Below are 27,149 nucleotides of genomic sequence, written 5' to 3'. Positions count from 1 at the left end.
TCAACCACGACAGCATTAACAGCAATGCTGAAACTTCCTGAAGGCTTCAAGTACACCAGGACGTTTTGATCCTGTAATTTAATGCATATAGAAGTACTATTATATGTCCTTGCATGTATAACTCTGACCTGGCAGGGTACAAAGCAAACCCTGAATAGCTCCACTGCCTTTCAGTGAATGAACGTGCACCCTCGGTCTTGGCCGTACCACAGTGCTAACCCGCTGTCATTAACAGATTCCCTGCCTCAAGCTGGAAGCAGTTCCACTTAAAGAGCAAGTCAAGTTCCCTTTCACATCCTATAGAAACTGTGACAGATGCTAATGTTTTGGAGGACTCATTTCTGACAGTCTCCTCGAGCAGCCGGGCAGTGTCTCAGTGGGTTTTATAGCAAACGTGCTCCAGGTTAAACAAGCTCCACTGCAGCCTCTCGCTGCAAGAGGTTATTGCCTCCCACATTCCTTCTGCTTTGGCCAAGCAGAAGATAAAAATGAGGAAAACAAGACATGTCCCTGCAACACACGGAGGGAAAGAAGAGCTAGAGAACAATTGCCAGGTTTTATTCTTTTTGTCACAGTTACTTCTCTTCTCAGCAATGCGGCGTTTGTCTTGACACAGCTTGCCCCTGTCATCTTCCCCAATACCACCTCAACGTCCAACCAGGTACCAAGAGGAAATTTCTCTAGTAATGGATAATTTGGTAGAGGGAGAAGTGAGAGAGCAAATAGGGAGCTTCCAACATCTCAGAAAAATGGATACACATGTACATACCTTTCTTAATTATCCATTTAGCTACCTACATTATTCACCAGAAAGAGTCACTGCAGTTTCGCTTAGATAAGTTGAATATGCAGAACCCTCTTTTGTTTGCTCTGTTCTTTCTCAAGTAAGAGACCTGAGTATCTAAAACATCCAAATATCGATTCAGAGGGTACATTTGCTTCCAGCTCCTCAGGGCAAATAGGCAAATGTTTGATTTTCCCTCCCTTTTCAGCATTTGAGCAGGTTACTTTCTTTATTTAAGCAAGTTGTAGGATCCCTGTTGAAAAGAGCTCTTTTCCCCTTCTCCAGGAGCATGGAAAAGGTCTCCTCCATCTCATTCCTCCTCCCCACCTGGTGATGATTGCCTTTTGGTCCCAGGTTTCCTTACCCAGCTCGTCAGGGAGCTGGCCTCTGCTCCCTTGGTCCCCATGCAGAAGGGCGTCACTTTGTGTCCTTTTATTCCTTGAACATTAGAAGTTTCTACAGACTTGGGATTAACAAACATTAGAGAGGTCCTAGGCAGTGAGAACAGGGCTGTCACGGAGCAGCTTGCTGTGCATACAAAGAAACCCTTGACTAGAAGAGTCAGCAATGCAAGAGAATTAAAAAGCACAGTTAAACAACCCTAAATCCTCATGCATATTTATAAACTACATCACATCAAAACTAAATCAATACCCCTCACTAATTACATATGGCCTGCGAAAGTAAGAGCTGGTAACTTGTTTTTGCTTTACGCATTGTACTGATGAGACCTGGAAAGTCTCCATGCGGGAATAAATTCTTGGCCTGAGAAGGGGAATTTCAAGCTGTAACGTAGCAGGGTAAGACGGAGCAGAGGGGAGAGGAGCAGCAGCCATCCATACCGTGCAGATGGCACAAGGGATCCACCTGAGCCTTGCCTATAGAGAAAAGTTTCAGTTCAAACCCTTCTACTCCCATCACAAAGAGAAAAACATTTCTGGCACGAGGGCAGGTTTTTTGATTTATGCCGCACCTCTGTAGGTGACATAAGCTGCGTTCCAACCCCCCCCCTCCATTTCATACCCCATGTGCGGTGTGAGGCTGTCCACGTCAAGGACTTACATCAGCACAACCATCTGCTTAAATACACTTTCTTGGCTTACAGTGGGGGAAAATACTTCTGGGTTGCCTGCAAAGCTTCACCTACTATTCATCCATTTTTTCTTAAATGCAATTTGAACCAAAGATATGGGAAAATTTGGGAATGTCACACTGGGATCACTGGCCCGTTAGCAAAATGACTCTGTCAACATGCTAAACCTGCCTTATACCAAATTCATCTCCAACAACACATCTTCTTTATTTAAGCTTCGACTGCTACGAAGTTGAGCCAAAACCAATTTGAATCTATCTTGAAATATATTTGGTAGACACAAAACTGTCTGGACATCAGTGCATGACTTAATGGTCTGAAATACAACTGTCCTGTCTCCTGTTTGATTTTATTTCACGAGTTTTACTTCACCATGCTAATGGACTGGAGAGCAATGAGCACTTTTTGCACAGAGATGTGAAGGGGCAATGATTTCAAATTTTACTGCCAAGTTTTCCCAGAATTATGACTGCCAGGTCAACCTATAAACTGTTAAGGCCCTACAAAACCTCATTCAAAACACAGTACTTCCTGCTGTATAAAATTCAGGCTTTGATTTTTTATCATCACTTTCCTCATTGTCAACATGAATCACAACATATTTATGAAAGAAAATTGTGAATGAGGAGAAATTCTAGTTTTCTAGTGTTTCTCAGTGGGAAACCAGTTCTCCAGCCTTCGTATAACAGCCCACTAAGGAGAGGACAGTTCAGCCTTACACAACAGCTAATCACAACATGCTCTCGTACTGTGGTAGTTACTATTTGCCCATTAAGTTTTAATTAGATATCATATGCATAACTCAGAAACTCCGACTAGCTGCAGTTGAGAAGGCATCTTTTCAACTTTATTTGAGCAAACCTGAAAGACAGCTTTTCCATACTTTGCTAACTACAGATTTTCAGAGGGCATCTCTAAGCACACAATCACGCTGACTTTCAGGGGTCAGATCACATTTGCTACAGAGGAATGCATTTTTCCTTCGTTAGACTTTTGTAGCAATTACCTGGTCATATTTCAGTTACTGTTTTGTTTTTAATGCAGTTTTAATACCTTAAAATTACTGCTACTTCAGCTGCAATCTTTAGCGGTACACAGGTTTTCTGAGGGAGCTAAAGGCATTTCTTCCAAGTTGCTTTCACACGCAGAACCCCCAAATAGTCTTTGAAGCATCTGGGATGTACTGACAGAAACCAGGGAGCTTCTGCCTGAAACTGATACTGAATAGTAGACGAGCACCTCAGAATTCATCTGCCTCAACCAGCGAAAAGTGGCCTCAAGAATAATGATAAAAATCTTACTTGCATAAACTTATACATTTTTATCCTCCAGCAGGTCAACGGAGGAAAAAAAGATCAAGAGAGGTGATAAGGGAAAAGCACATTTGATGTTAGTGATTTCAGGAAAAAATATTATTTTCTGTAATCACTGTGAAAGGAGCACAAATCTCTGCCATCGTCTTGCTTAACAGAGCTCAACAATGCTTACATTTCACTTGAGAGGAAATATCCGTTTCCATTATTTCAGCCCACTCAATCATTCCTTCTCTACTTTCTTCTCCAACTTAAACCCTTGAATCGGATGAATTCACTTACTGAAGTTTGCAAATTACTAATCACCTATTGGCAGTATTGATCTGCACATTTTGCATTTACTGCAGTCGGAACGAGACAGCACTGGCTGGTGAATAGACTCTGAAGACCGAAAAATGAGATTAACCAGCTAGCCTCATACAGATCAAGTTATCTGCTGCCTTGTTCACTTTTCATGAAGCTTCCAGAACGCAGCAAACTGAATCCCCTTAACTCGCAAGACAGGACTGATACATAACTCCATTAGAAGAAAAGAGCAGAAAAAGCAAGTAACACAATTTCATGGAAAACAGGTCTTGTCAAATAGACTTGAAGAGATTTCAAGTCTAGTTAATTAAGATAACTGTGTTGACATAACAGAATAGGAATTCTGTAAAATATTTGCCTTGCTGTCAAAATTGCCTTTTCTTTTAAAACTAGCATGATGCAAAATCAGACTACGGCAGTTTTTAAATGGCCCAAAAGCCGATGAACTAATAGTGACATTTCCCAGTTACTTCCAATAAGAATTGCTTCTTTGGCCAATTGTATGCAGCGTGTATTCTCTAAGATACATAAGAAAATAATAAATCCTTACTAAAATATGCAGATAACACAAAGGCAGAACTGTAGCAAACGACAAAGCCCACAAAGATAGCTTAAAAATCTGATTGCGTTGGGCACAATCACTCCACATGAATTCAAATACATCATGAGACATCCCAAAATGCAGAATACAGTCTCAGGTTACAGGTACTTTCTGGAAGACAATGTCTGCAAGGAGGGCTTTTGGCCATGGTTAATAACTAAGGGTTACCTCCAATTTAATGCTGTGGGGAGAAAAAAAAAAAAAAAAAAAAAAGGAACAGCAAGAATCTTTACGTACCTATGAGTAGGACTAGAGAAACAATATTGTGTCTGAATGCAGCACTGATGAAACCACTACAGTGATAATGCATCCAGGTGAGGTGTGCATGCGTAAGAGGGTTGTTGAAAATTAAGGAAAGTTGTGAGAAGATTTCCATGAATGATTCATGGTCTGAAAAACACATCTTACAATGAGACCTGAATGGAAATCAAACTATTTCATTTACTATGGAGAAGGCTGAAGCAATTTGATCAGGGTCTTCGGTGGAAATCTGACACTAGATGGTTCTTTAATCTAGCAAACAAAAGCATAGTGAGAACCCAATAGCTCACAGTGAAGTCAGGGAACTGGAAATAATATATATTTTTAATAGGGATGGCTAACCAGGGAAACCAACACATTGTCTATTGCTTAGTATCTTTAAATCAATATTTGATATCTTATTAAAAAGAGGCTGTGGAGCAACCACAAGTCACTGGGTAGCGATTTCTCTTAAAACTGTATTTTTTGTGTTATGTAGCAGATCAGACTGAATGGGTATTCTTTTGGGCCATAAACCTCTTAATTCAACTCATTCCACTTCCTCCAATTCAAAAAAAGTGTTATCCAATACTTTCATCCATTCTCTCTCATATCGTTAATTCCCCCTCTTACTTGCTAAGCCTCCAGACAATTCCGTAACTTCAGCATTGATTCCTCTTAGACATAACAAGAACCTAGATGTTATCACTGACAGTTTAATCTTTTTCAAGGAGAGTTTTAATTTGTAGAGAAATTATATTAGAATCAATGCCTCTAAATATAAAAATACTTTCAAATCTGTATTCATTTTAATATTTCAGAGTGGCAGAGCTGCTCAAATCCTCAGGTGATAGAAAAGCAGAATGACACTTAAGATACAGCCACTGAGATTATGCTTTTTTTCCCTAAAGGAAATGTCTTTTTCACAGTCGTAACAACATCTGGAACACGTGCATGCTGATCCATACAGATGTAATCCAGCTCATTGGAAAACTACAAGGGTTATTTGGTGATTAGAGTGAAAAAAAAAAAAATCAGAGAATGGAAATAGGTTTGTCACCTGCCATCTTTCTTGGTCACTAGGCTTTAAATCAGGGAGTCTCCGTTCTGATTTAAAGGGAGTAAAGTTAATTTAAGAACTACTTTTCCGGGAGATGGTTAAGAGAGAAACAAAGATGGATTGAGATGTGAAAGCTCAAGAAATGAAGTCACAAAACATGAACGCATCTCCACATACATCCCTCTTGACCACATGTGTACACATTGTTTGTAAAATAACCATTCTGCAAACATGTTCATCTTCATTAAAGGCAGAGCTTTAACAAACTATTTCTCATGTTCCCAACTAACATCCTGCTGCCAATCACTCATCCATCTTCCACAACTGCCCTCCGAAGGCAGCATCTGCCATCTAGTTCTGAGCACCTTTGCAGACAACGAGGCACCTGAAGGATTGCGGAGTGGAAGTGCAGCAGGGAAGCAAACAGCTTGAACAAGCACAATTTACCCTTGTAATCCCAGATTATTTCTGTCCTAACACGCATGTGTCATGGTAACAACAACATGATTGTGGTTCTTCATGTCCATCAAGCAGAGGTTCAGATGGATAAATAATTACGGTTCTGCCCTCAGGAGACACCTGGAACATCATGAGCTGGCACACTGAGAAAGCCAGCTTCAGCAGTCAGATACAAACTGGTCTTTTGCAATAGATAAACCCAGCCCACCAATCTCAAGCTTGGTTTCCCTCAGCTACCTCCTTGCCAGTGCTAGTAATTCTAGTCCACATTAAAAAAGCCCTACAGAAGACCATAACATGGCTGCCTCTCTATACTAAAAAGAAAAAATCCCAAACATCCCCAATTCCTCAATACATGCCTGCTTTCTCTGGATCAGTAATGAGCTTGTCCATGTTGAACTTGAGAATATTATTCAATTTTATGAATTCTGCCTGGATCCTTACCAATCACAAACTCTAATTTGTTTTCTGAATGCTATCTCAACTGTAAGAACTGATCAGTGCCTTCACTTCAGCTCTGCAGCCTGTATATTAAGTTAAACCACACACAAATGTGTTTGCCTCTCTCAAAAGCTGTTAAATGAGATAGTCTCCTATTCGAAACAAAGCACTACTAGGCAAAGAACCCGTGAAATCAGGAGTACTGCTTTGCCAGGTAAGATGGTCAGCAAATATTGGGTTACCAGGTTGGGTGGTCCATGCAACCTCCCTGGGAGGAGCACGTGGCCCCAAGGGCTCGACTTCTGCAGAGATCAATCAGCTTTGCCCAAGGAGGGCCAACGCTGCTCAGGTCCAGGCAAACTTAACTGTACCAGAACCTGACAATGTACTAAATCTGGTGGATTTGGACAGGTGCAATAGATGGTCAAAGGAAATTTTTAACTACAAAACCATTTTCTTTCAAAATTGAATTGTTTCCCTCCCACTGTGCTCTCCAAACCACACTGCGTCAACAGGGGCTGCTACAGTCAAGTCCCTGAGCATCCGCTTTGCAGCACAAGGGACCAAGTTTCAGGGCAATTATCCATAAATTCCACAAAAGCCACTTACTCCCACTCTGCCATACCCACAACAGAGCTGGGATTTGTATCATCTCCTTCCTTATTACCTGCTAGCCCCATGCACAGTTGGTAAAACTGGCCACATCCCCAAACCTTTCGGTGTTACCAGCCCCCCAGCTCTGCTGTAGCACCATCTTCCTCTCGCTGCTGCTGAGCTTTCTCTCCTGCCTCTACACCTCATGAACATTTATATGGGAGGTTTTACTTTTCCAGAAATAACCTTACTTGACCAAATATTTATAAATAAGTGAAAAAGAGAGCCTGAGCCCTGGGCTTTTTGCTTATGACAACCTTCTTGGTGATCTGTGCTTCTGTCAGGGATGGGTTTTGCAAGGGTGCTACCGCAGAGTAGCGAGTATCACAGCAGCCAGCAAACCTTTGTTTTCAGGAGACTACCAACTTGTTCCTGTGTCCTTGACACAGGGTTGAAAGTGGGAAACTACTCTTATTGTGCGTAGGTCGCTGTGCTGCACCGCCAGCCTCTGCCTGGGCAGGTGCTGCTAGTCCAGATCACTCTCATCTCTGAAATAGTCATGTGAAAATAGAGTGCAACAGGCACCCTCAAAGAACAAGGTACTTGGAGGCAGGAGGTGTATTAAAATCCAGGTTTTTATATATTACTCCCTACAAGTAAGCTCTCAAGTACTCAGTCTCTAAGCTCTTGGGAAAGAACAGCAGCTGAAAAAACACAGAGACACTGAAGAGCAACAGGGAAGTGGAGTAATGAGAGATTCGGCTGCTAGTGCTAAAATTTTAAAGACAAATTTTACTTATTTTCAAACAAGAAAAATATTTTCCAATTCTCTCTCAGGAGATGGGAACGTGCAGACTGACTGTGGACCCAAGGCTGCTTAAAATCTGATCTACAGTCTGGCTGCCGTGGCATGCTGCAAGGGATTTGCAACGTTCAGCCTTAGCTGGTCTCTCTCAAACATGCACAACCCTTTTGAGTAGCTGTGACAGGCATCCCAAACATCGCAGCACAAAGGGAGTTAGCGTGGGGAGAGAAGCTGGAGTAAGAGGATGGAGGTAGCTCCTGTGCAAAGCACAAGTGAAGAGAGCTGAGAAGGCCCCTCGATGGGACCACGCTGTTGCTAGACATGAGCAGATCCCTCCTGGGACGAGCAAGAACACCAGCATGAGGTAAGGGAAGATATTCCAGACTTGATTTAAACGCCTCCATCCATTGCAGTCAAATCTACCAGAACCACCTGAAATCTCCATTTATCACCTCCCTATTTTAAAACTAATCAATACCACTGCAGGACAGCAACTGTCTGTGCAAGTAGAAAACAAGATGGCCTAGAGCTCTTGGAAATTCTCCCTGTTCCCTACCAGCTTGATACCAACTCTGCTACCGTGTCTGCATCACGCACAGCCGGTGCCGTAACGTGACCTTAAACAATGCAGCAGTGGCGACTACTTTGCTTCCAGCAGCTCAACAAGCCTGGAGCCATGAGTAGAGAAAGAGCCCCCTCTGCTTGCTTCTCAACAGCTGTGAAAAGTGTGTGTACAGAGACTGAGTGTTTAATGAAAGTACTCCTTTACTGAAGGAGTATGTGGGACGTAGGAGCTGTTAGCTACGTTATAAACCCATGTGCGTGTGTGTGTTAGGAGAGGAGTTCTGAAGGGGAGAACAGCTACTTGAGAAATAGAAAAAGGTGCAGCCTGCAGACACACACAGCACTCCAGCTGTAATTGGCTTCAAGTAATTCATAGTGGCCAGGTGGCTAAAAGCTAGAGAGAACGGGGGATTGAAAGCACACCGCACTCCATGAGCACAGGCAGCTAAGTGCTATCCAACTGTCCAAACAGAGTTTTTAAGTGTTTGGCAAGAAAAGCTGGGAAGGAAGTTAACTAACCAAGGAGAGTCACAAAGAGAGGGATGGAGGGTGGCACAAGTCCAACAGTGGAAGGAGAAGATGAGAAACAACTTCTGTGCTGCCTTGACCCCACCAATTCTTTTTAGATGTATAATTCCTACGGTAGATGACACAGTGGTTCAAGTGTCAGAGCCCATCTGAATCTTGTCACTACAAGAGCCTACACTGATGCTACTTCCAGAGGAGATACACCCACTGGGAATTAAATATCCTGGCACAGAAAGGTTTTTAAATAATTCTGCCCTTTCCTTCATTCAGTACTCTTGCTAGTAACACACACGTTAAAAATAGCTGAGGAACCACACATGCTTCTAAGACAAACCACAAGCCTTTGCATTAAGTTTTACTGACCTCATATGTAAATCAGCCTGTAAAGACTGGTAGCCCATTATATACTATTCAATTACTACAGCAGGCATCCATCCTGTGCCTTTCACAGTGATCTGTAGCCTGTAACAGGTTCATAAACAGCTCAGAAAGACGACTGCTGTAGATTTCACTTAACTCCTTATCTATCTGCTTTAAACGGATTAAATGACTGTGTCATTAAAATGCTTGAAGTAAGCCTTTGATCATAAACTTCTCATCATTTTACAGTTATTGAATCTGATCGCTAATGAATCTTATCCTGCCATATTTCTCTGTCTTCTGCTACCAGCCTTGTCCCCCATTAGTCCTGGCTCCTCAGTCCTAACGCGACTGCTTTGTATGCCAGACCACTGCCTCCTTACAGACCTCGATCGTATCTGCTGATTGCCCAACCCAGAGGAACGGATGAAGTGCAGGAATTTCATCTGAGGTGGGGTCAGAAGGAGAGAGAAAATAATCCACAAAATACAAACCACACGAAACACTCTTTACATATTCACTGCACAGCTGCGTGACTGCAATTCCTTTCCGACGGCCCTTTCTTACAGCGACCCGAGGGCCCCTGCACGCTGCACACCGGGGCAGAGAGGGGGAATTTGGGCAGTGCACTCTCCCACTCTTTTAAGGAAAAAAATGTTTTTTATTTACATAGTAAAGGGGTGAGAGGAAGACAAGCACTGTTGAGGTCAGGGGATTTTCTGCCACAAAGCATCATCAGCTTTTATCAGCTGTAATGAAGGACGTGCCTGATCTCAGCAGCGTGCAGAGGCAGGGGGGAAAGCCAAGCTCGTGCTACCGCGAGTGCCCTAACACAGATAGCAGACAACAGCCACCAGCCAACGTCTAAGCACTGCAAGGGGAAAGCCACTGCAGATCCTGGAACAACCAGTGAAAATGGAGGGAGACAAAATGTCAAATGACCTGGTCCGTGAGCAAGAGGGGTTGCTCGTAGTCAAGGAGAACAAATGTTCACCGGTCTGCAACAACTGGTAGAGACGGCGGACCATGTGGGGTTCACTGAGGTTATTCTGCTTTCAAAGTTTTGCTCCAGACTCAATCAGGCTACAAAACTAGTGATTAAACATGGTGCTTAAACTAGCTTCTTGCACCAGTTTAGTCTTGGCAAATCGAAGGGACTTACTAGGGGCCCACACATGAGGGCTGGCAGGGGGAATCTCCAAGTGTTAGGGTAAAGAGAACGAACAGGCAGAGGCTGTTGATGCATTAGACATTTATAAAAGTGTTTTTAGAAGACAATGTCAATATTGGATCTCCTGAATCCTTCTATTTTCTCCTTGAGAAGATGACAATCATTTTCTGAAACAATTCAGAGAGGTTTTTTTTTTTAGGGAAGTCCATTTTCTTCAGGCACAACAAGAAGAGTACACTTTAGGAGTTCACATCTGGCTATCATTCAAAACAATGCAGAACGACTCCATGGTGAGAGTGGCTTTTATCCTTCAGTAATCAGTAGACACAAAAGGGAAAACAAGAAGATCCTTCTAGTAGCCATAGGAGACGAAAAGTACCATGCAATGTTACATGAGAACCAAATGCCTATTTCACAGTTGTGAACTCTATTAAAGTCACATGAAAGTGTTAAACTGAATGCTGAAAACCCACACGTTTGGTGTGGAAGAGGCCTATTATGTCAACTTGCATAGTCCTTGCCAATGCAGCACACTGACTAATGTTAATCATTCTGTGTTCTAATTATCTTACCATTATAGCAATTTCCCTGATGATCATCCCTTTTTTTTTATCTTTTGCTGTTGTTCAGTGTTTTTCAATGATGCAGGCTGTACGGCTTGGACCACCTCTTTGCCACCCGAGTGTTTCCAAAGAATATACCAAAGGATGTGTTATTATCTCTCTCCGTCATTCCCTTGGCTTACCAGGACATACTTCGTACTTTTAAACAAAAGGATGTAAAAAAGGAGGATGCTGCTTTGCTTCTGTCCCCCCATATGCTATGCACTGAACCAGAGAGGCTGTGGAAACCTCCCAGATGACCCAGTGCTAACCTCTCCTAGCACTTGGTCCGGCGACACAGAGAGTAGCAGTGTTGACTACGGTGGGACAGCAGGAAACAGCATCCTTGCTACTGCCCAGCTGGAGTGAGACTGCCTCAGTAATTGCAGTAAAGCAAGAAGGGATTTAATTTATTTTCTGCTTTACTCCAGAGAGAGAAAGCAGCCAGATTTACCCAGTGGCCTCATTCCTACCCCCAGAGCATGAATTACTTGCAGATTTCACAGCGAGTAGATAGAAGCAAAGACACAGACAAGTCCCTTGAACCAAGGAAGTGATCAGTCCTTTCTGCCTCATCACCCTCATGTACATATAGTAACATTTTAATTAGCTTCTCCTATGTCTGACAGACATCCTGGGTCACACAGAGAAACCACCTTTCACTTCCTACCCTCACAAAATTTGGGAGCTTTAAACAACCAACCAAACAACAAAAAAAGCAACCCAGGCCCCTCTTCATTCCTACCCAAGCAATTCAATTACTTGCCAGACGGCACTAAAAATCCATTAGAGAAGAATATATTCTGCATTTGCTGTGGAAATCTCCTGGTGATCTTATCTGTCTCTCAGTTCAAGCTCAAAGCTCAATTGTTTTTTTCTGTCAGTACAAGGAGACTTCAAGCAGCACCGAAATCTTTCTAGATGAGGAGAGTCATCTCTTCATTTAGAATTTACCAGAATAAGAGATTTATGGATAAACTGAAACAATAAGAGGAATGGCTATGGGGCAACCTACCAGATTCTGAAGGGCTTTGAGTTAACTGCTCCAAGCAGTGAATTCAACATTATCTTGATCTGACTGCCTAAAGAAATAAATACTTCAGAAGCAGCCTTGCCCAGTAACAAGTTTTCAAGCTGTCATTGAGTAAATCGGTAGAAGGGCATCATCTCCAACTTTCACACGTATCTAAAGGACTCAGACTATCTTTTGATCCCCTGGAAGCATGCAACATTGGTACAGAGCATTAAGTTGAACAGAATAGCCAAAGAGCTGAGACGGGGGGATGAAAGGGTAGGCTCAAGAGGAATATGCTGGTGAATTGACCAATGGGTCAGTTTTGCAGTATATGCAATATTTTCTTCTCTAGGATGCTTGAGAGAATGGACCACACAAAAATCTCCAGGTGCAGATCTAAGTGGTTAGTGTGAACAGCAGCATCATACTCAGAAGATATCAGAGACCCTGGGAAAGCAGAAAGGCCAAAAGACATTATACATTCAACCCCCAAATTACTTGGACCTCAAAGTTAGTGTCTACATGCCACCACAGCATAGCCACTAGGCAGCACCAGGGAAACCATTTCATATGTTATACAATCACTATTCCTTCCCACTATCCACCTGAAGAGGACCCTAATGAATGTCTACGATATTGCCACCTCTTTCATTTCAACTTCTTTGAACCTTAAGGGAACAGTCTGACAACCGCCACAGCTACAGCATATCCAGGGTAGAACTCCCAACCCACACCCTCCGTCTGTTCTCCCTCCCGAGCAGTTATTTCCCTCTCCATTCGGTCACCTTTACCATCCCCTCTGACCACACTCCAGTCAGATTCTGTTGAAAGAATCGGGGTGACATTCCCTATTTTACACCCGTATACATCAAGTCACATCTACATATAAATACAACTGCATGCATTTTAATAATTGTCTGCAAAGCTATATACATATATACCTAAAAAAAATTAAATTCCCTGGTGTTGTATTTAAATGTTCAGGCTGCTGCACCATGACAATATTAATCATAAGAGCTCACACATATCTAATCACACTTTTCCTCGCACACTGAACGGATCAACCTATGAGCGAGCCCTGACTCCTAGGGAAATAACCTTAAGGTCAGCAACTCTAGCTGTGATGGATCTACAGGGAAAGCACTTCCACAGCTGAGCTCCCTTGCAGAGACTGCCCTGCCAACAGCTTTTCACATCCCCCTACTCATAAAAATGAGAAAATGTCTGTAATTACTACTGATTGCAACTGTGGTAGTATTGCGCAGAGAGAAAGGATGTATGCACTGGAAAACAACCAAAAATACACGAGAGGATCTCTGTGGAGCTCATCCTTGCTGCACAGCCTTCATGTTACTGTTTTTTCAAGTTTTTCATCTTACTAGAGCCAGAAGCACAATGAACCCCCTTTTCAAAAGCAGCGTCTTTGTTCTGAAAGGTCACAATCTCAACTGAACATCTTATGTTGTGTCCAACATGCACAATAGTTTTCAGGGACTTTTTATTTCATTTTAAATGTCCTGCCAAAAATGCAAAGAACGGGCACAGTTTCTGTATTATTTAAGATACACGGGGTTTAAATGTTGAGCAGGGGAAGCAGCAGTGTTCCTGGTGGAGCTGAACCCCATGCTTGGGTAAACACGGATGTGATGGATCACCTGGGAACCCTCCCATCTGTATTTAACACAACTGGGCTTTACAGACACCACCACTCCTTTGTACAGACAGAACCGCCTCATGTGACACCGCTGATTTTTAAAAAAAAGATACAAAGAAGATGCTCTTTCCATGGTGTTTCACTTACGCTGCCATCCTGACTGTCTATCCTCATTTAAAGAAAATAGCCCTTCTACCCAAATTAAGCATCATTTTCCATTCTACTGTTACCTGTGTTTCAAATCTATGTAAAAAAGCTGTCAAAAATAATTACTTTTTTTCAACTTGTCTGGATCTATGTCTCTCTAGAGTCTTATCAAACGATAGCAAATGAAAATTGAGGGAAATTTGGAAACAGACTGGCAAGAGACCGTATCGTGATCTGACTGCGTTCGGGGTGTGCTGGCAGAGATGCTCTGACGTTGGGGTGTTACTTCTCCTCACTTACACCCCTGGGTCTCCTCAGGCACATCACAACCTCCGATCCCTAGCAAGCCTGGAACGCAGATCGAATTGCGCAATGCCAAGCATTTGAGTGACAGAGGCATGTCAAGTTTCCCTTCTACTATTTGATAAAATTCTTTGGGGAACACCCATTTTCTTTATGTAGATCTCTGCCCCCAGGCATCAAATAGGTGGTAGGTCGGTCTGATCAAAGGGAAGCGTTCTGGGATATGTAAGATAACACATCAACAACTCACACGCTTGAATCCCCCTCACAGAGGTCACATAATGAAAATGTATTTCTCTGATGCACACTGCCATCTCCCTCAGTGGCTCAGCTCAGAGCATCTCTCCATTTTCTCATATTTTAACATCATTACAACTACTGCCCACTCTTCACTGTGACATGAAACCGGCAGATATTCCTCTTCTCCTCATCACACACACACACAAACACACACACAAATTGGCTAAACTCTGACTTAATTTCTTTTCCATAATCTGGGTAACACAACCTGGTCTTCTGTCTCTCAGAGATGGTGTCAAGTTTTCTGGATACCAAGTAGCAGAGGAAAAATCCTGCACCATAACCAAAGTCTCCTTATCAGAAGAATAAAACTGTTGAAGAATATTACTGAAAACTTTGACTTTACAGAGACCAGTGGCAAAAAGCCAGACCACAACAGAAGTGGCAAAGACAAGGACAGCATGAAACTGTGACCTATTACTTTGTTTTAATCAAAAATTTGAAAATAATTAGTCACCAAACAAAGGCTGAAATGATAAGGAGTAATGAAAAGCTAAAAGCCTAACGTGAAGACAGCTGTAACTTATGGACGTGGTATTCATAGGAATCTGAGAAAAAGCACAAAGCTTCAGTAAACAAACCTTGCCAGGCGTTAATTTCCCTGCATGGGTCTAAACGACATTTTTGTTTTGTTTCTGTCACATCGCAGCAGAATTCAAAGCAGCAGAAGAATAACAGAAAATGAAGAAAGAACAATTGAAAACTAATTCGTGCCATCAAATGACTACAGAGAAAAACCAGAAAACTATAAAGGGACAGTCATTCTTATCATTTCCTGAAACTTTGCTTTTTCTTTGCTGTGTGATAAGTAAGATTAGAGGAGCTTAGAAGTGAAGTCTCTCTAAAATGGTTGTGTCTGTCTCCTCAGCCTTGGCTTTCACCTGCAGTAGGGTTCTGGGGAGTCAGTGAAATGCTCTTCTTGCATAGGAGCCTTCTGTAGCTGCCTACTACTACTTTGTTGGCTAGCATTATAACTTGTTGGGTGGGGCATTTTATAAACACAACTGTGTGTCAGAATGCGTAGTGGTAGCTGAAATTACTAATTTTCTTACATCCTTGGTCTTTTTACCCTACAAGAACACTAACAGAGTGGCGTCTCTGTCACCATATTTCCCTTTCATGAAAGCAGGACACACATAGATAATACCCCCAGATATAGTGGTTTAGTGACCTCCTGCCATGCAACCAAGTTTTGCATAACTTTTAAAACCTCACCATTCATTCTGCAATACCTGTTCAGAAAATCAAGGCTCGTTTCAAGACAGCTTTCTTGTACTGCAGCAAGCCTTGAACAATTTCTTGGTGTTCGCCGCCTGCAGAATACATGCACTGTAGGAGCAACCTTCTCCTCAGTGTAGCAGCAGCCTCATCTGCATCTTGTGATCATCACTGATTTTTCTACTCTAGGATGGATGCCATCTCTTAAAGTTTCTGCTTCGTGTGTACTGGTACAGCGACCTTTTCTAGCGGGACATTTCCCCTGCCCCAGCTCTCCTTCTACTTGCTCTGAGCTCTCCGTGTTGCTGCTCAGGTATTGACGTGTAGCACACTGACCTTTCCCTGTTTCAGAGCCGTTCAGGAAACCCAGCACTCACCCTTCCTCCCCTTTTGCTCATCTAATGAGCTGTGTGATGCCACACAACTGCTGATATTTTTAGGGATAGTGGCAGAAGTACATTAATGAATTTATTATAGATTTTTGTGTTAAATGTATTATGCAAATGTTAATCAGTTTCCACAGAACTTAGAGAAAGGTGCTGCATGAAATAAACAATACGGCGTTAGTGCTGGCAGTAAAATTTATAGAGCTTCAGGTGTTTAATATTCAATGTGCAAATTCTGTTAAAAAAAATTTTTTTAAAGGGCATGTTGGTAAAATTTCCCTGCACAAATGTGAATCTATGCACTCCTGGTCCCTGATGTTAACAAACATTAGCAAGTCTGTACTGCGTGTGTCCTTGTTTTATTCGACATCCACTTTGCACATCACATTTATCGGGGCCACTGAGGCCATGAAACAGCTCCTCCTTGAACCACCTAATGACAAATCTACAACTTGATGACATGTTTATGCTTCTTCTCTCTGCTCCCACAGAACGTTTCTAATTCCTGTTAATTCTAATAACTGTGATGTATTCAGAATTAACATGTACAAATATTTGCATAGCCCAGCTAATTCAGCATTACGTAGCCCTCAAGGCTTAGAGCAGGTTCTACACTCCTTCCATTTTACACCGGTTCTAGGACCTTCTTCAGTACTTAATCCACATGGCACAAGATACATGAAGTCTTCTCCCAGATAACACATACAAGCCTTTTAGCACGATTTATAGGCACATTATAGGGGAAGCTCTCTTCCCTTGCATTCATTTGGGTAGCACTTCAGCATATACCCTTAGCAGTTTACTGTGAACACAGGAGATACCGACATACACCAAAGCAGTTTGACTGCAGTTTAACCTAACTAGCTCAAGCAGTAATTGAAGTGAAGGTGTAATAGCAGAGGTTCTTGCTCACGCTAACCACCAGAGTACATGCTTGGTGACTCCACGGTGCTTCTCTAACCCTGGCATGTTACTGCCTGTGCCATCCCATCTCCAGTGCTATTGTTACCCATGGTACCAGATTCACTCGGTCCCTGCTGCAATCACAGCCAACTTGCTGCATGCATATTCTCCAATGTTCTATGCAAGCATCACATACCTCTGATCTGTCATAAATGGATACCCATGATGTCTAGGTTATATGCTTACAGTGACCAGTTGATGCATTTAGGTCATGGGGAGACTCCTGAAAGTGTAAAGGTAGTTGCAAATACCTGAAAATACCTTTGCAATGAGGCTAAGGATTAGGAATGCCAATCCCTGAGTGAAATGCCTGTGCTGCACTTGAGCTGTTGGGTCAACAATTAATAGAAATGGTATAAATTTAACCAAGGCAACACAGATGTTTATCACATGTGTTTTTCATTGGTGTTTTGAGCAACTGTGGAGTGACCCCCAGAGTGGTCTCTGCCAATATACACTTGAGCAGATACATGCTTCCTTACACCAGTGAAGACTTGCTACAGCCCGTGAAATTTAGAAGATAATCTTTGCCTGTAAAAGATGAGCTTATTGCTGATAAAATCCAGGAGTCTGCGGAAAGGATCACAAAACGCTCTGCTCCCCATCCACTCCCGCGCGCTCCCATGAAACTCAATGTACTGGATGAGCGGGGCAGCACAATATGATACGACCTTCTGCAGACCTGGACCTGCACTTCTCCGCTTAGTTCATCTTCTTTTTACTGGGTCTCCTCCTGCATGTTCTCAGCTATACTATCTCATAATTAAATCCCTCTGAAGCACACACAAATTTGTTCCTACATCTTGCTAAAAGCTATACCTGACTGAAGAGATGCCAAGTGGTTTGCCCAAACCACTTTTTTTTTTTTAAAAAGAAAAGGGCTGAACTTGGCCACCTGAGGTTTTCAATGACGACCAGCTGTGCCACAGAGGCTAATGCGGACCACAGCATGCACAGATGAAGGAAAAAGGACAGGAAGGAAGTTTGTGAAAGGCAAAGCAGGGAGATAATCCAGGAAGAAGACTCGTGAGCATTTGAGAGGTCAATTAGGGAACCTTGAAAGGTTGACAATGTCCCTTTAAGTTTTATAACAGTGTAAATGATTCACATTCATCATTCTTTACTGGTCACATAATGAACAGTTAGACTGTTACATGACCTCAACTTTGCCTTGGGCTCTTAGCTCCAAGCTAGTTACTGCCTGGCTGCCAAAGTCCTAACTATAAAATGAGTCATTAATGCTTACAGAGCAGAAACGTTCCCTGTCCACCACACAGGGGAATCTGCGCTTGGGGTACAGCTCCCAGATGTTTTGTTAGTCCCTCAAAACACAGCGCCGGGATAAGAGAGAGACTAGCCCAACCACAAAGGTTGCAGAGGGAAGGGAAAACAGAAACATGAGAGCACTCTGGATGCCCCAGCACCTTCACCATCCATAGACATTTGACTCCTGGAGAGCTTAATACAGCAGACAGCAGCCACCCGCTCTCCCTGCAGAGCCTCCCCTGCACAGAGCCTCCTGTTTTGGTGGGACCAGCCACCACAAGTCCATGCTAGCTTAGGAGAATTAAAATGGCCTAAAGTAGACAAATAGGACAAACCTTCAGACACCCACTCTATCTGTATCTAACTTTACCAATTACGTCAATTACTCTTACTAAAAAAAATGATAATATTTCTGCTTGCAGAACTTGCTTATTTCTTATCTTCAAATCATTACAGCTACAACACAACTACCACCAAAGTGGACAAGTGGTTTATGCTTTAATTTGTACAAAAATAATCAATTTAAAGCCTGGAAGAAACTAAGATTTAACCAGATTAATATCTTAAAATGTAAAATGGATGATAACAATAGCAAAGTTAGACATTTAGAAAGGAACTACTGCACATACATTAATGAACGCCTCAAAACACATGAATAAAGTCATGCCAGCATGAAAAAATACCCCCAAATACTTTGTAGAGTATGCTTTTCTCAGGTACTTCCCTCATGGACACTGTAATAGGGAATTCAGTCCTTTCTATTCTGACAGCAAAATTTAGCATAAATACCAGCTTCTGGCTGGGGAGAGTTTTCTGATGACCGTCCCCGTACTACGTAGCTAGTCAACTCTTTCTGAGGTCTTTGAGATAATGGACAAAAATCAATTATTTCAATACGTATCCATAATATTGCACTTTTATGAGTGTTGCTGTCATATTACTGACCGACAGAAAGGCTAAACACAACTAGTTACTACTGCGACCAGGGGCATTGCACTCAAAGTTGATCAGTTCAGAGTTTGTGCCAAACCATGAACCTTTCACCCAGCCAAACCACCCTGGTGGTGTTTCACCTAGTCCCCAAGATCCTCTCCCAGCTTTCTGTGACCCTGTTCAGGTTTCCTTGACTGCCAGCATCCACAGGTTATTCCTTTTACTCAGAAACAAGCAAGAAAATAAAGACTCCTTCCATTTAGCCTCATAAATACACATGCACACGCTCAAAGGGCTTAGGCTACCACCTTGGCTATGGGACTAGAAGCAGTTTTCAAGCCCAAATACATCGCACTGTAAAAAACATCTCCCCGCCTTTTATCCATATAGATCCACTTTTCTGAACTCTAACTGGAGTTTCATTTTCCTCACCAACCAGCTGTGAACTAATTACAAGGACTTCTAACTAGTCCTGCTCCCTCTCCAAGCAAATGGATCCAATTAAGTCAAACTGCAGCTGATTTTAATCAATCTTCCTTGAAGCAGCCAAACTTGAAGAATCTCTTCTCCTTCAGCTCGAAGAGTAGAGGAAAGCAGGAAAAGCAGGAGAGTAGTATTTGCATAAGGAACACTTCACATCCGCTTGGTTGCCTGTAAACACAAGGCTCCTAGCAGTAAGAAATGCTAATTGAACACTCCTCACAAGTCTTTCCTCCCACTTTATCCGAAAAGCACTGATTTGATCAGTCTCTTTTGTTCCTGGCATGGAGTTGCACTTTTCCACCAGCAGCTCGGGAAGATTGTCCAGATCATTTCAGATAACTAAACAAACCAAACCTTTCAACTGAAATCTCACCAAGTCTGCCCACCGTAGGCCAAGCAGTAACAGCACATTTGCTTTCCTGGAAGTCTTTTTTGCCTCATCTAAAGAAAGAAGGGTAGGGGAGAGGAGATAAAATTGTCTGGTTAAACCCACTCCTTTCATATATTATTTGAATCCCTCTCCTGAGCCACAGTTCAAATGTTTTTCTTAAGATAATGTCCTGGGCAATGGGGAGGCACTCTCAGCACAGTGTCATTTCTCTACAGTTCCAACATTTCTTGTGTTTTTGTAATCTGAGGTTTTTATTAGCAGTAAAGACCTGACCAGTGAGTAATATCCATGCTAAAGTCTTTATACCAGTGAAGGAAAATCAATGCAGCCTGCAGCTTGGTGTCAAGAGCCAAGGGGTTTTGGAAAAAGGGGTGTGTGGAGGTGGAAAGCACCTTCAGCCATAATTCAGGCTGTCCCCACACAAGCACAGAATACAAAGAGATGTCAGATGTTATATACACTGCTGTGGATAGCTATCAGTATCTCAGTTTCTTTATTTGCTAATACTGAGCTCAGGGAGCGTGAATCACACAACTAACACAAAAGTACATTTCCACTTGCTCGCTTGCCCTCTGGACGGTCCATCAGGGTCCTGTAGTTCACAAAGTGGGCTATTGTTATCAGCAGCCAAAGCAGAAATGAGCAAAATTCATGTGCCAATACTCAGACACAAAAGGATGCGAGAGGAGGCAAACATTTTTGAAACTTTACTCCTTTCCACACATCAATCCAGTCAAACATTGACATTTTTAATTACTAAATATTAGCTGTATCTCCCTACATTACATTCACTGCACGTAGCTTTGTGAACTCAACAGACTTCAGTCCAGTGTAAAGCAGTCAAAGCCTTAATTCTACATCCTGCCTCTTCCAAATTCACAACTTTAATACACCCCTTCTATGCATCTTTCATTTAGTAGATACAATTCCAGAACGTCAGAGATTTTATTTTAAAAAAGAAGAAACTGCAGATTAAGATTTGTCAGAAATTGCCCTCATCCTACCTTGTTCAATGTCACCCCCTACTTTCTCTTACACCTTTATTTCATTTGATGCCATGCTTTTCCCATGTTTGTAATTTCAATCATCTTTCTCCTCAGTAAAATTTTCTTGTGATTTCTGTATATGAAGTTTGTCTTGCTTTTTTTCCCTTTGTGATAAAGAGACGTTATTTTAACCCATCATTTCCCAGTGATTTCTTTCAGAGATGGGAATAAATAACATGCCAAACTAGCAACATTTCAGTGACCTTATCTGAGTGTACAGTAACATTTTCAGCGTATTTTCTCAGCACTGATAGAAAAGGTGAATTTCTAAGCTTATCCTTAACTTAGTGGGTTCCCACTGTAAGGAACCTTCTTCCAATGTGTTTATAAAAAAAGTCATTCTAAGCTTGGCCAGTCAAGATATTTGATTCTCAAGGTGAATAAAAATGGGAAGGCTGATGTTTTCCCCTCTGAGGAGTTCTGAAATCTTGACCATTCAGGTGGGCACACACTGATCAATACTGACATTTCAGTACTCAGTTTATATATTCCTATATTTATGCTTTCCTCTATACTCCTCCTCTTTCAGAGAAGGTGCTTTTGGCATCCAGTCTTCTAAGACACAAGTAAAGTGAGAAGCTAAGGAAGGTGGGAGCTACCTCCTGTTAAATAAAGAATTAATGCCATGTCCTCAGCCTTGGCAAAGCAGAAGCAAGAGCATGATTACCTTAATTCAGCTCACTAATTAGCCTTTTGGGGGACTGGCAGATTTCTCTTTCCTAGACCCGCTAAGCCAGGTGACCACCTTCTCTTTTTCCACACCTACATGTTATCTCATCCCTCCCATATAATTTTTACTCTGCTCTATCTGCAGGTCGTTCCTGTTCTCCCCCCCACTCCCTCCACAAAGCCCTGACCTGCACAATATTGCATTCAAACAGCGAGCACCATTAATGAGATAGGTCATGGGGATCCTGTGATGAGCTTTCAAAGCCTTTTTTTGTGAACAGTACAACTGTTATTGTATAGTAGCTTTACCACAGTATGAAGGTCCCATCTTGTTCCTATCACCACATTACTCTTCTGTACTGTGAAAGCTCAGCTATCCAAATGGTCACTGCTGATGATCTCCTCTACCGAGGACGAGAAGGCAGACAATTAGCAAAACTACACTGAAGACTTCAGACCTTTCCTCTTTGAACGTGCAATTTAAAAAACGTGGTGTTTTGGCATCTCAAGAGCAGTATGAGCAAACAAAGCAGAGCATCTTGAGATATCACAAAGAAAATAGGGAATTCCTCTGGTCAGGCCTTCTTGGAAAGCCAACACCCATTGTAAGACAACGTTGGCAGATTAAATGTGACCTGAGTGAGTTGTAATCTGCTCTGAAACCAAAGCTGCTGTTGTGTTTGTTGGAGACCTAAGCATCCAAACAGCAGCCCAAAGCTTTCATCTCCTTCTGATGACTGAAAACCAATTAAAGGAGAGCCGGGTGACAGGTTTCACACTAAACATGGCTCAGCAGAGATGCTCAGCAGCTCTTAGCTCCCTGCTTTATCAAAGCTGTCACTTCCCCTGTCTCTAGGAATTGGTAATAAAAAAAAAAAAGGATTTGATTCGCCTCTAATAGGTGTCAAGATAAAATCAATGGTCTGTCTGAAATCTGGGTAATTTCAAACCTGCAGGTTTTCTACCATGAAGCAATTTACACAAAAATGGAAAAAAAAAGAAGAGAGAAGGAAAGAAAAATTAAGAGAATGAAATGCTACAATGCCAAATTGTTCCGCATATCAGAGAGAACAGAAGGGAGAGATAACACTGTTCATAGCAGGATGGGCTTTGATTAAACAAACAGGCTCAGGTTCTTGTTTGCTCCAGCACCTTTCAAACAGGAAACACTATAAAAGCTTGAAGCAACTCCCATGCCCCTCCTCTGCACAGGCAAGCTGTTCCCAGAAGGAGAGCAAGCTGAATAGACAGTCCACTCAACTGCTGCAGGTGCCCTTGCCCTCCTTCAAGGAGGGTGAGACTTCACAGATCTATCCAGAGTGAGAAGCTGAAGACCTTCTGCCATACAGGACAGCACTACCTCAGGAAAAGGTAAAACACCCACAGCAGCACAGCAGAAGAAACACACCCTTTTGTCCTTCTGACTCCACACCTTCTGCGCTCCATCTCTGTGGCCTGGAGATGCTGCCACGTCATCCTCTCAATAGCACTGATTCTTCCTGGCTTAGAAAACTACTACCTAATGAGGCCACAAACTGGTGGTCTCCATCGCTGATAGCAGCAGTGGAGTCTTCAGTACAAATGGAGCTCAAATTTTCATATCAGCTCCATGCTGTTAAGCCTTGTCTACACGTCCACTTTGGCACAAATGAATTTGGAGACAGACAACTGACGGTAGTGGAGTTATTTCAAATGGAACAGTTTTTAAGGCTCCAAGAAGAAAAAGAAGAGGTTCTAGGCAAAGGCATTGAAAAAGACAACTGCATGTGTGTGATTGCACCTGACATCAAAACACAAATGCAATAACACAGTCAGAGATACAGGTGTGTTGGTGCAGTTTGCACAGGCTTCTGAAAAATGCCTTGCCCAGATTGAGGGAAGTGAAGTTGCATGCTGTGAGCATTCTGGCACATCTGTTAGAAGAGCTATGGCGAATGCACCACATCAGGCTCTCCAGCTGCTCTGGAACTCCACATTTCCTACCTGCAGAGTTAGCTTCTCCAGTTTCATTTCCAGAGATCTGTTCTCCTCTTCCAGCTTGCTGCGTTCAGCTTCCAGCTCCTCAATTTTCAGCCTGGAGAAGAAGGGGAAGTTAATAGACACTGTGTCCCTGCACAGTCCCACCACAAATAATCAAGTAAAACATGAAATCACAAGCAGTATCAGGTTATTCCTGTATTTGGTACCACAAAGCTGCACTACTGAAGCAGTTAAAACATGACTAAAAGATACAAGTTTGTATGATGAAATTATAATTTGTAAAAGTATATTAAAAATATACAACTTCAGTATAAAGCAAATCCAACTTAGATACTTCTTGAACGACAGACTGAGTCTAGACCGTCATGTTTAACAACCACCAACAGCTAAAATCTCCATGAGTGCAACATCAAATCTCTTTTTGATCTGATTTATACTTTTGGCCTTCACAACACTCCTTGGCAGTAAGTTCCACAATTTAATTATGTGCTGTATGAAAAATTAGTTCATTTTGGTTTATACGTCACATGTGATTATTTCACTGAGGGCCTGTTAGCTCTGCTATGAAAAGTTGTGAATAATTGTACCATACTCCCCTCTCCATACCACTTTACAGGCCTCCTCTATTATTTCCTGAAGAATCTCAATTTAGTCTTTCCTCACATCAAGGATTTTCCATATTTCTGCTCATCTTTATTGCCCTTCCTTGTTCTTCTTCAAGTTTTATATAGACTTTTTGCTATGAGAAAAGCTAGAACTACAAACAGCACTCAGATGTATTCAGTGGTATAATGAGGCTTTCTGGTTTGTTCTCAACTTCTTTTCTAATAATTTGTAGTATTCTATTTGTCTTTTTAACTGAGGAGCACTTACCTGACATTTTTAGAAGACTGTTCACAATAATGTAAGATCTCTTTCTTGAGTGATAACAGCTCATTTAGAGCCCACTATTGTGGGAGTAAAAGTAAAGGCATTTTTTCTTACGTACGTGGGTTTTGCAGTTACTGACTTACAACTTCATTCCCCATCTTGACCAGCATAAGATTCTTCTGAAACTCTGAACAGTCTGATAAGCTGAATAATTTCATATTATCTCAAATTCTGTCACCTCACTACTCACAAACACCTCTTTGTGTTGGACAACAAGTTCCCAATAAAAACCATTCTAGGACCTAGTGGAAAACCCTTGGTATTGAGAAAACATTTATTCTTTGATTTTCCATCTTTTAACTTTGTATTACATGTGCAAATTAATGGAACAAAAATGCATCAAGGTTTACAAAGTAGAAAGACGTTATATTATCTCTGGCTTCAGAAATCCTGGAGACAAGGCACTAGAAGCTAGGAGAGCCTTCTGGCAAAGCACCCCAGTAGCTTTGCCCTATTTGCATGGTCATCCAGCACCAGCCATCCCAGCAGACAGGACACAGGGACCGGCCAGCCCTCTGTGATTTTTATATTCTTATTAATCCAAGAAAGAACCTTCTTTCTTATTCCATCAGAGTGAAGTTTCTTTGTGACCTTTGGCTCAAAGCTTTTTGAAAGGTCAAATGTATTATATCAACCATATTAGCCTTAGCCAAATGATTGTTGAATCCTTCAGAGAACTCTATCAAACTTGTTAGGCAGGGGATATTATTACAAAACATTCGACAGAACATTTTTGCTTGCATTTAAGTACAGAGTACAAAAACCTTAATGCTGCTTCAAGAAACTCACCTTTCACGTTAACTTCCTGGGATTAACTGTGCAACTACTGCATATTAACATTGATCTTTGCATTCAATTTTCTCAGGATCCTTTTCCAGAATATTTTTTTTAAATTAACTATCTTGCTTGATAACACTAACTTTTAAATGATCTATATTAAGCTGAAAATCCTTGCGCTGTGACCATAAAGAATGCACCCACCTGCCAATATCCCAAAATTACGCAACAGAAATTTCAGGTACAACGAAGTCATCTCTCCTATTCACTGGGCAAAAGTTACAAACTTTTCCTTAGAAGCCAGTTGATCTACAACATGTTCAGCACAGAAATGTCTCCTTTAAAAATATGCAGCTTCAGTTGCTTAAATTATTTGTAAGCCCGACCCCTGCTGGTAATTTTCAGATATTTTAAAGTATAATCTTTTTTCACTCTTGGAAGCTTCTAAAATGCCGAGGAATGGCTTTTAGCATTGTCTACGCCGTTAAAAAAGACCATCAATAATTTCCAGAAGAGACACAAAGCCAGTGGGGATGGAGGATGCTGAAGAAGCAGGAGACTGAAAAGGTCGGAAAAAATGGAAATTCAAAATGGAATTAGTGCTTTTAATAGCATGTTTCTAAATAGATTGCAGAACAGGCCACAAGAAGAGCAATGTTTTTCTCTGAGGAACAACAGCGCAGCAGCTACTGAAAGGTCAGAGCCAGACACAGGACTCTCATCAGTACTTTCTCCATATTTGACATGCTGAATTTTAATTTAGAACAAATTTCTCCCCATCCAGCCTCCCAAATAAACTGTGATGTTGCCATTATCTGCCTGCAGAACTTCTCTCCATGTGGAAGTTTAAGCTCAGGCCTCTTAGTTGCCCTTTAAAAATCATTCGTAGCAGCCACCAGAAAACACTTCACAAAGATCAGAGACACAAGCAAGCTGTAACAAGGGTAGGTTTAAGTCACTATATTTTTGTGCTCTTTCACCTGCAATTTTAAGATTTAATAATTCGTTCATGCCCTCCATGACTCACTGAAGAAACAGCGATGATTCAAAGCCCAGGGCGCTCACAGTCAGGCAGCAGACCTACCCGGACCGGACCGCGTATTTTGCGACCGGCAGCACGTGTGAGAGCGCCCGCGAGCGTGGCTGAAGTTCACAGCCTCTCCCCCACGAGCTCGCCCTTGGGCTCATCCCTCAGGTGCCTGCTCCGTGCCGGTACCCCAGCTGTCGGGGTACCCTCCGTTCCAGACACAGCGTGGGGTTTCCCACCGTGCGCGGGGAGCTGCCCTCCACGCTGCCTCGGCTCTGCTCTCCTTCAGAGACAGAACTTGCTGCTTTCTCCGCGCTGAGGACCGGGAACACTGCTGTAACCTCTGCACCAGAGAGGTTCTGAGGACTGACTAACGCTTTCACTACTTATCCCTCTTCTAACCTATTTTTAACACTGTTAAGTGTCCTGGATCTCCAGTGGGAAAGCATTAAGAACCATTAGCAAACAGTTTGTGCTTTGCTTTCCAGCCCTGGGGAACTCTTCCCAATGGCAAAGAGAGAGAAGCAAGGGAAATCCTATCTATATATAAACACAGCAAAGCATTTGCAGCTGGTGGTTAAGATACGGCAGTCAAATATTGAAAAATATTTACTTGTTTGGCACTCGAATTTTTTCATTTACGTAAACTCAGGTACGGGGCCAACTGTGTACTGCTTTTGGATGCACCAGCATCCAGTCTGCGTGCACCTTGTGCTCTCTCTGTCCAGGGACATCTGCAC

At 42.2% G+C, this 27,149-nt stretch overlaps 1 protein-coding gene across 5 annotated transcripts in view; it reads right to left on the bottom strand.

Moving 5' to 3' along the window:
* The window catches only part of MAD1L1 (mitotic arrest deficient 1 like 1), a 379,577-nt gene that overhangs the window by 138,910 nt on the left and 213,518 nt on the right, over nucleotides 1-27,149 (bottom strand). For all 5 annotated transcript variants that reach the window (XM_030002286.2, XM_030002288.2, XM_030002287.2 and 2 more), the window contains one exon: nucleotides 23,679-23,769. In XM_030002286.2, coding sequence (XP_029858146.1) covers nucleotides 23,679-23,769 — 91 coding nt within the window. The remainder of the gene's footprint in view (nucleotides 1-23,678; nucleotides 23,770-27,149) is intronic.

Source organism: Aquila chrysaetos, chromosome 25 (genome assembly GCF_900496995.4).
Source record: "Aquila chrysaetos chrysaetos chromosome 25, bAquChr1.4, whole genome shotgun sequence".
Lineage (NCBI taxonomy): Eukaryota > Metazoa > Chordata > Aves > Accipitriformes > Accipitridae > Aquila > Aquila chrysaetos.
The sequence above is the reverse complement of the archived record's forward strand: the minus strand, read 5'-3'. Positions and strand labels throughout refer to the sequence as shown.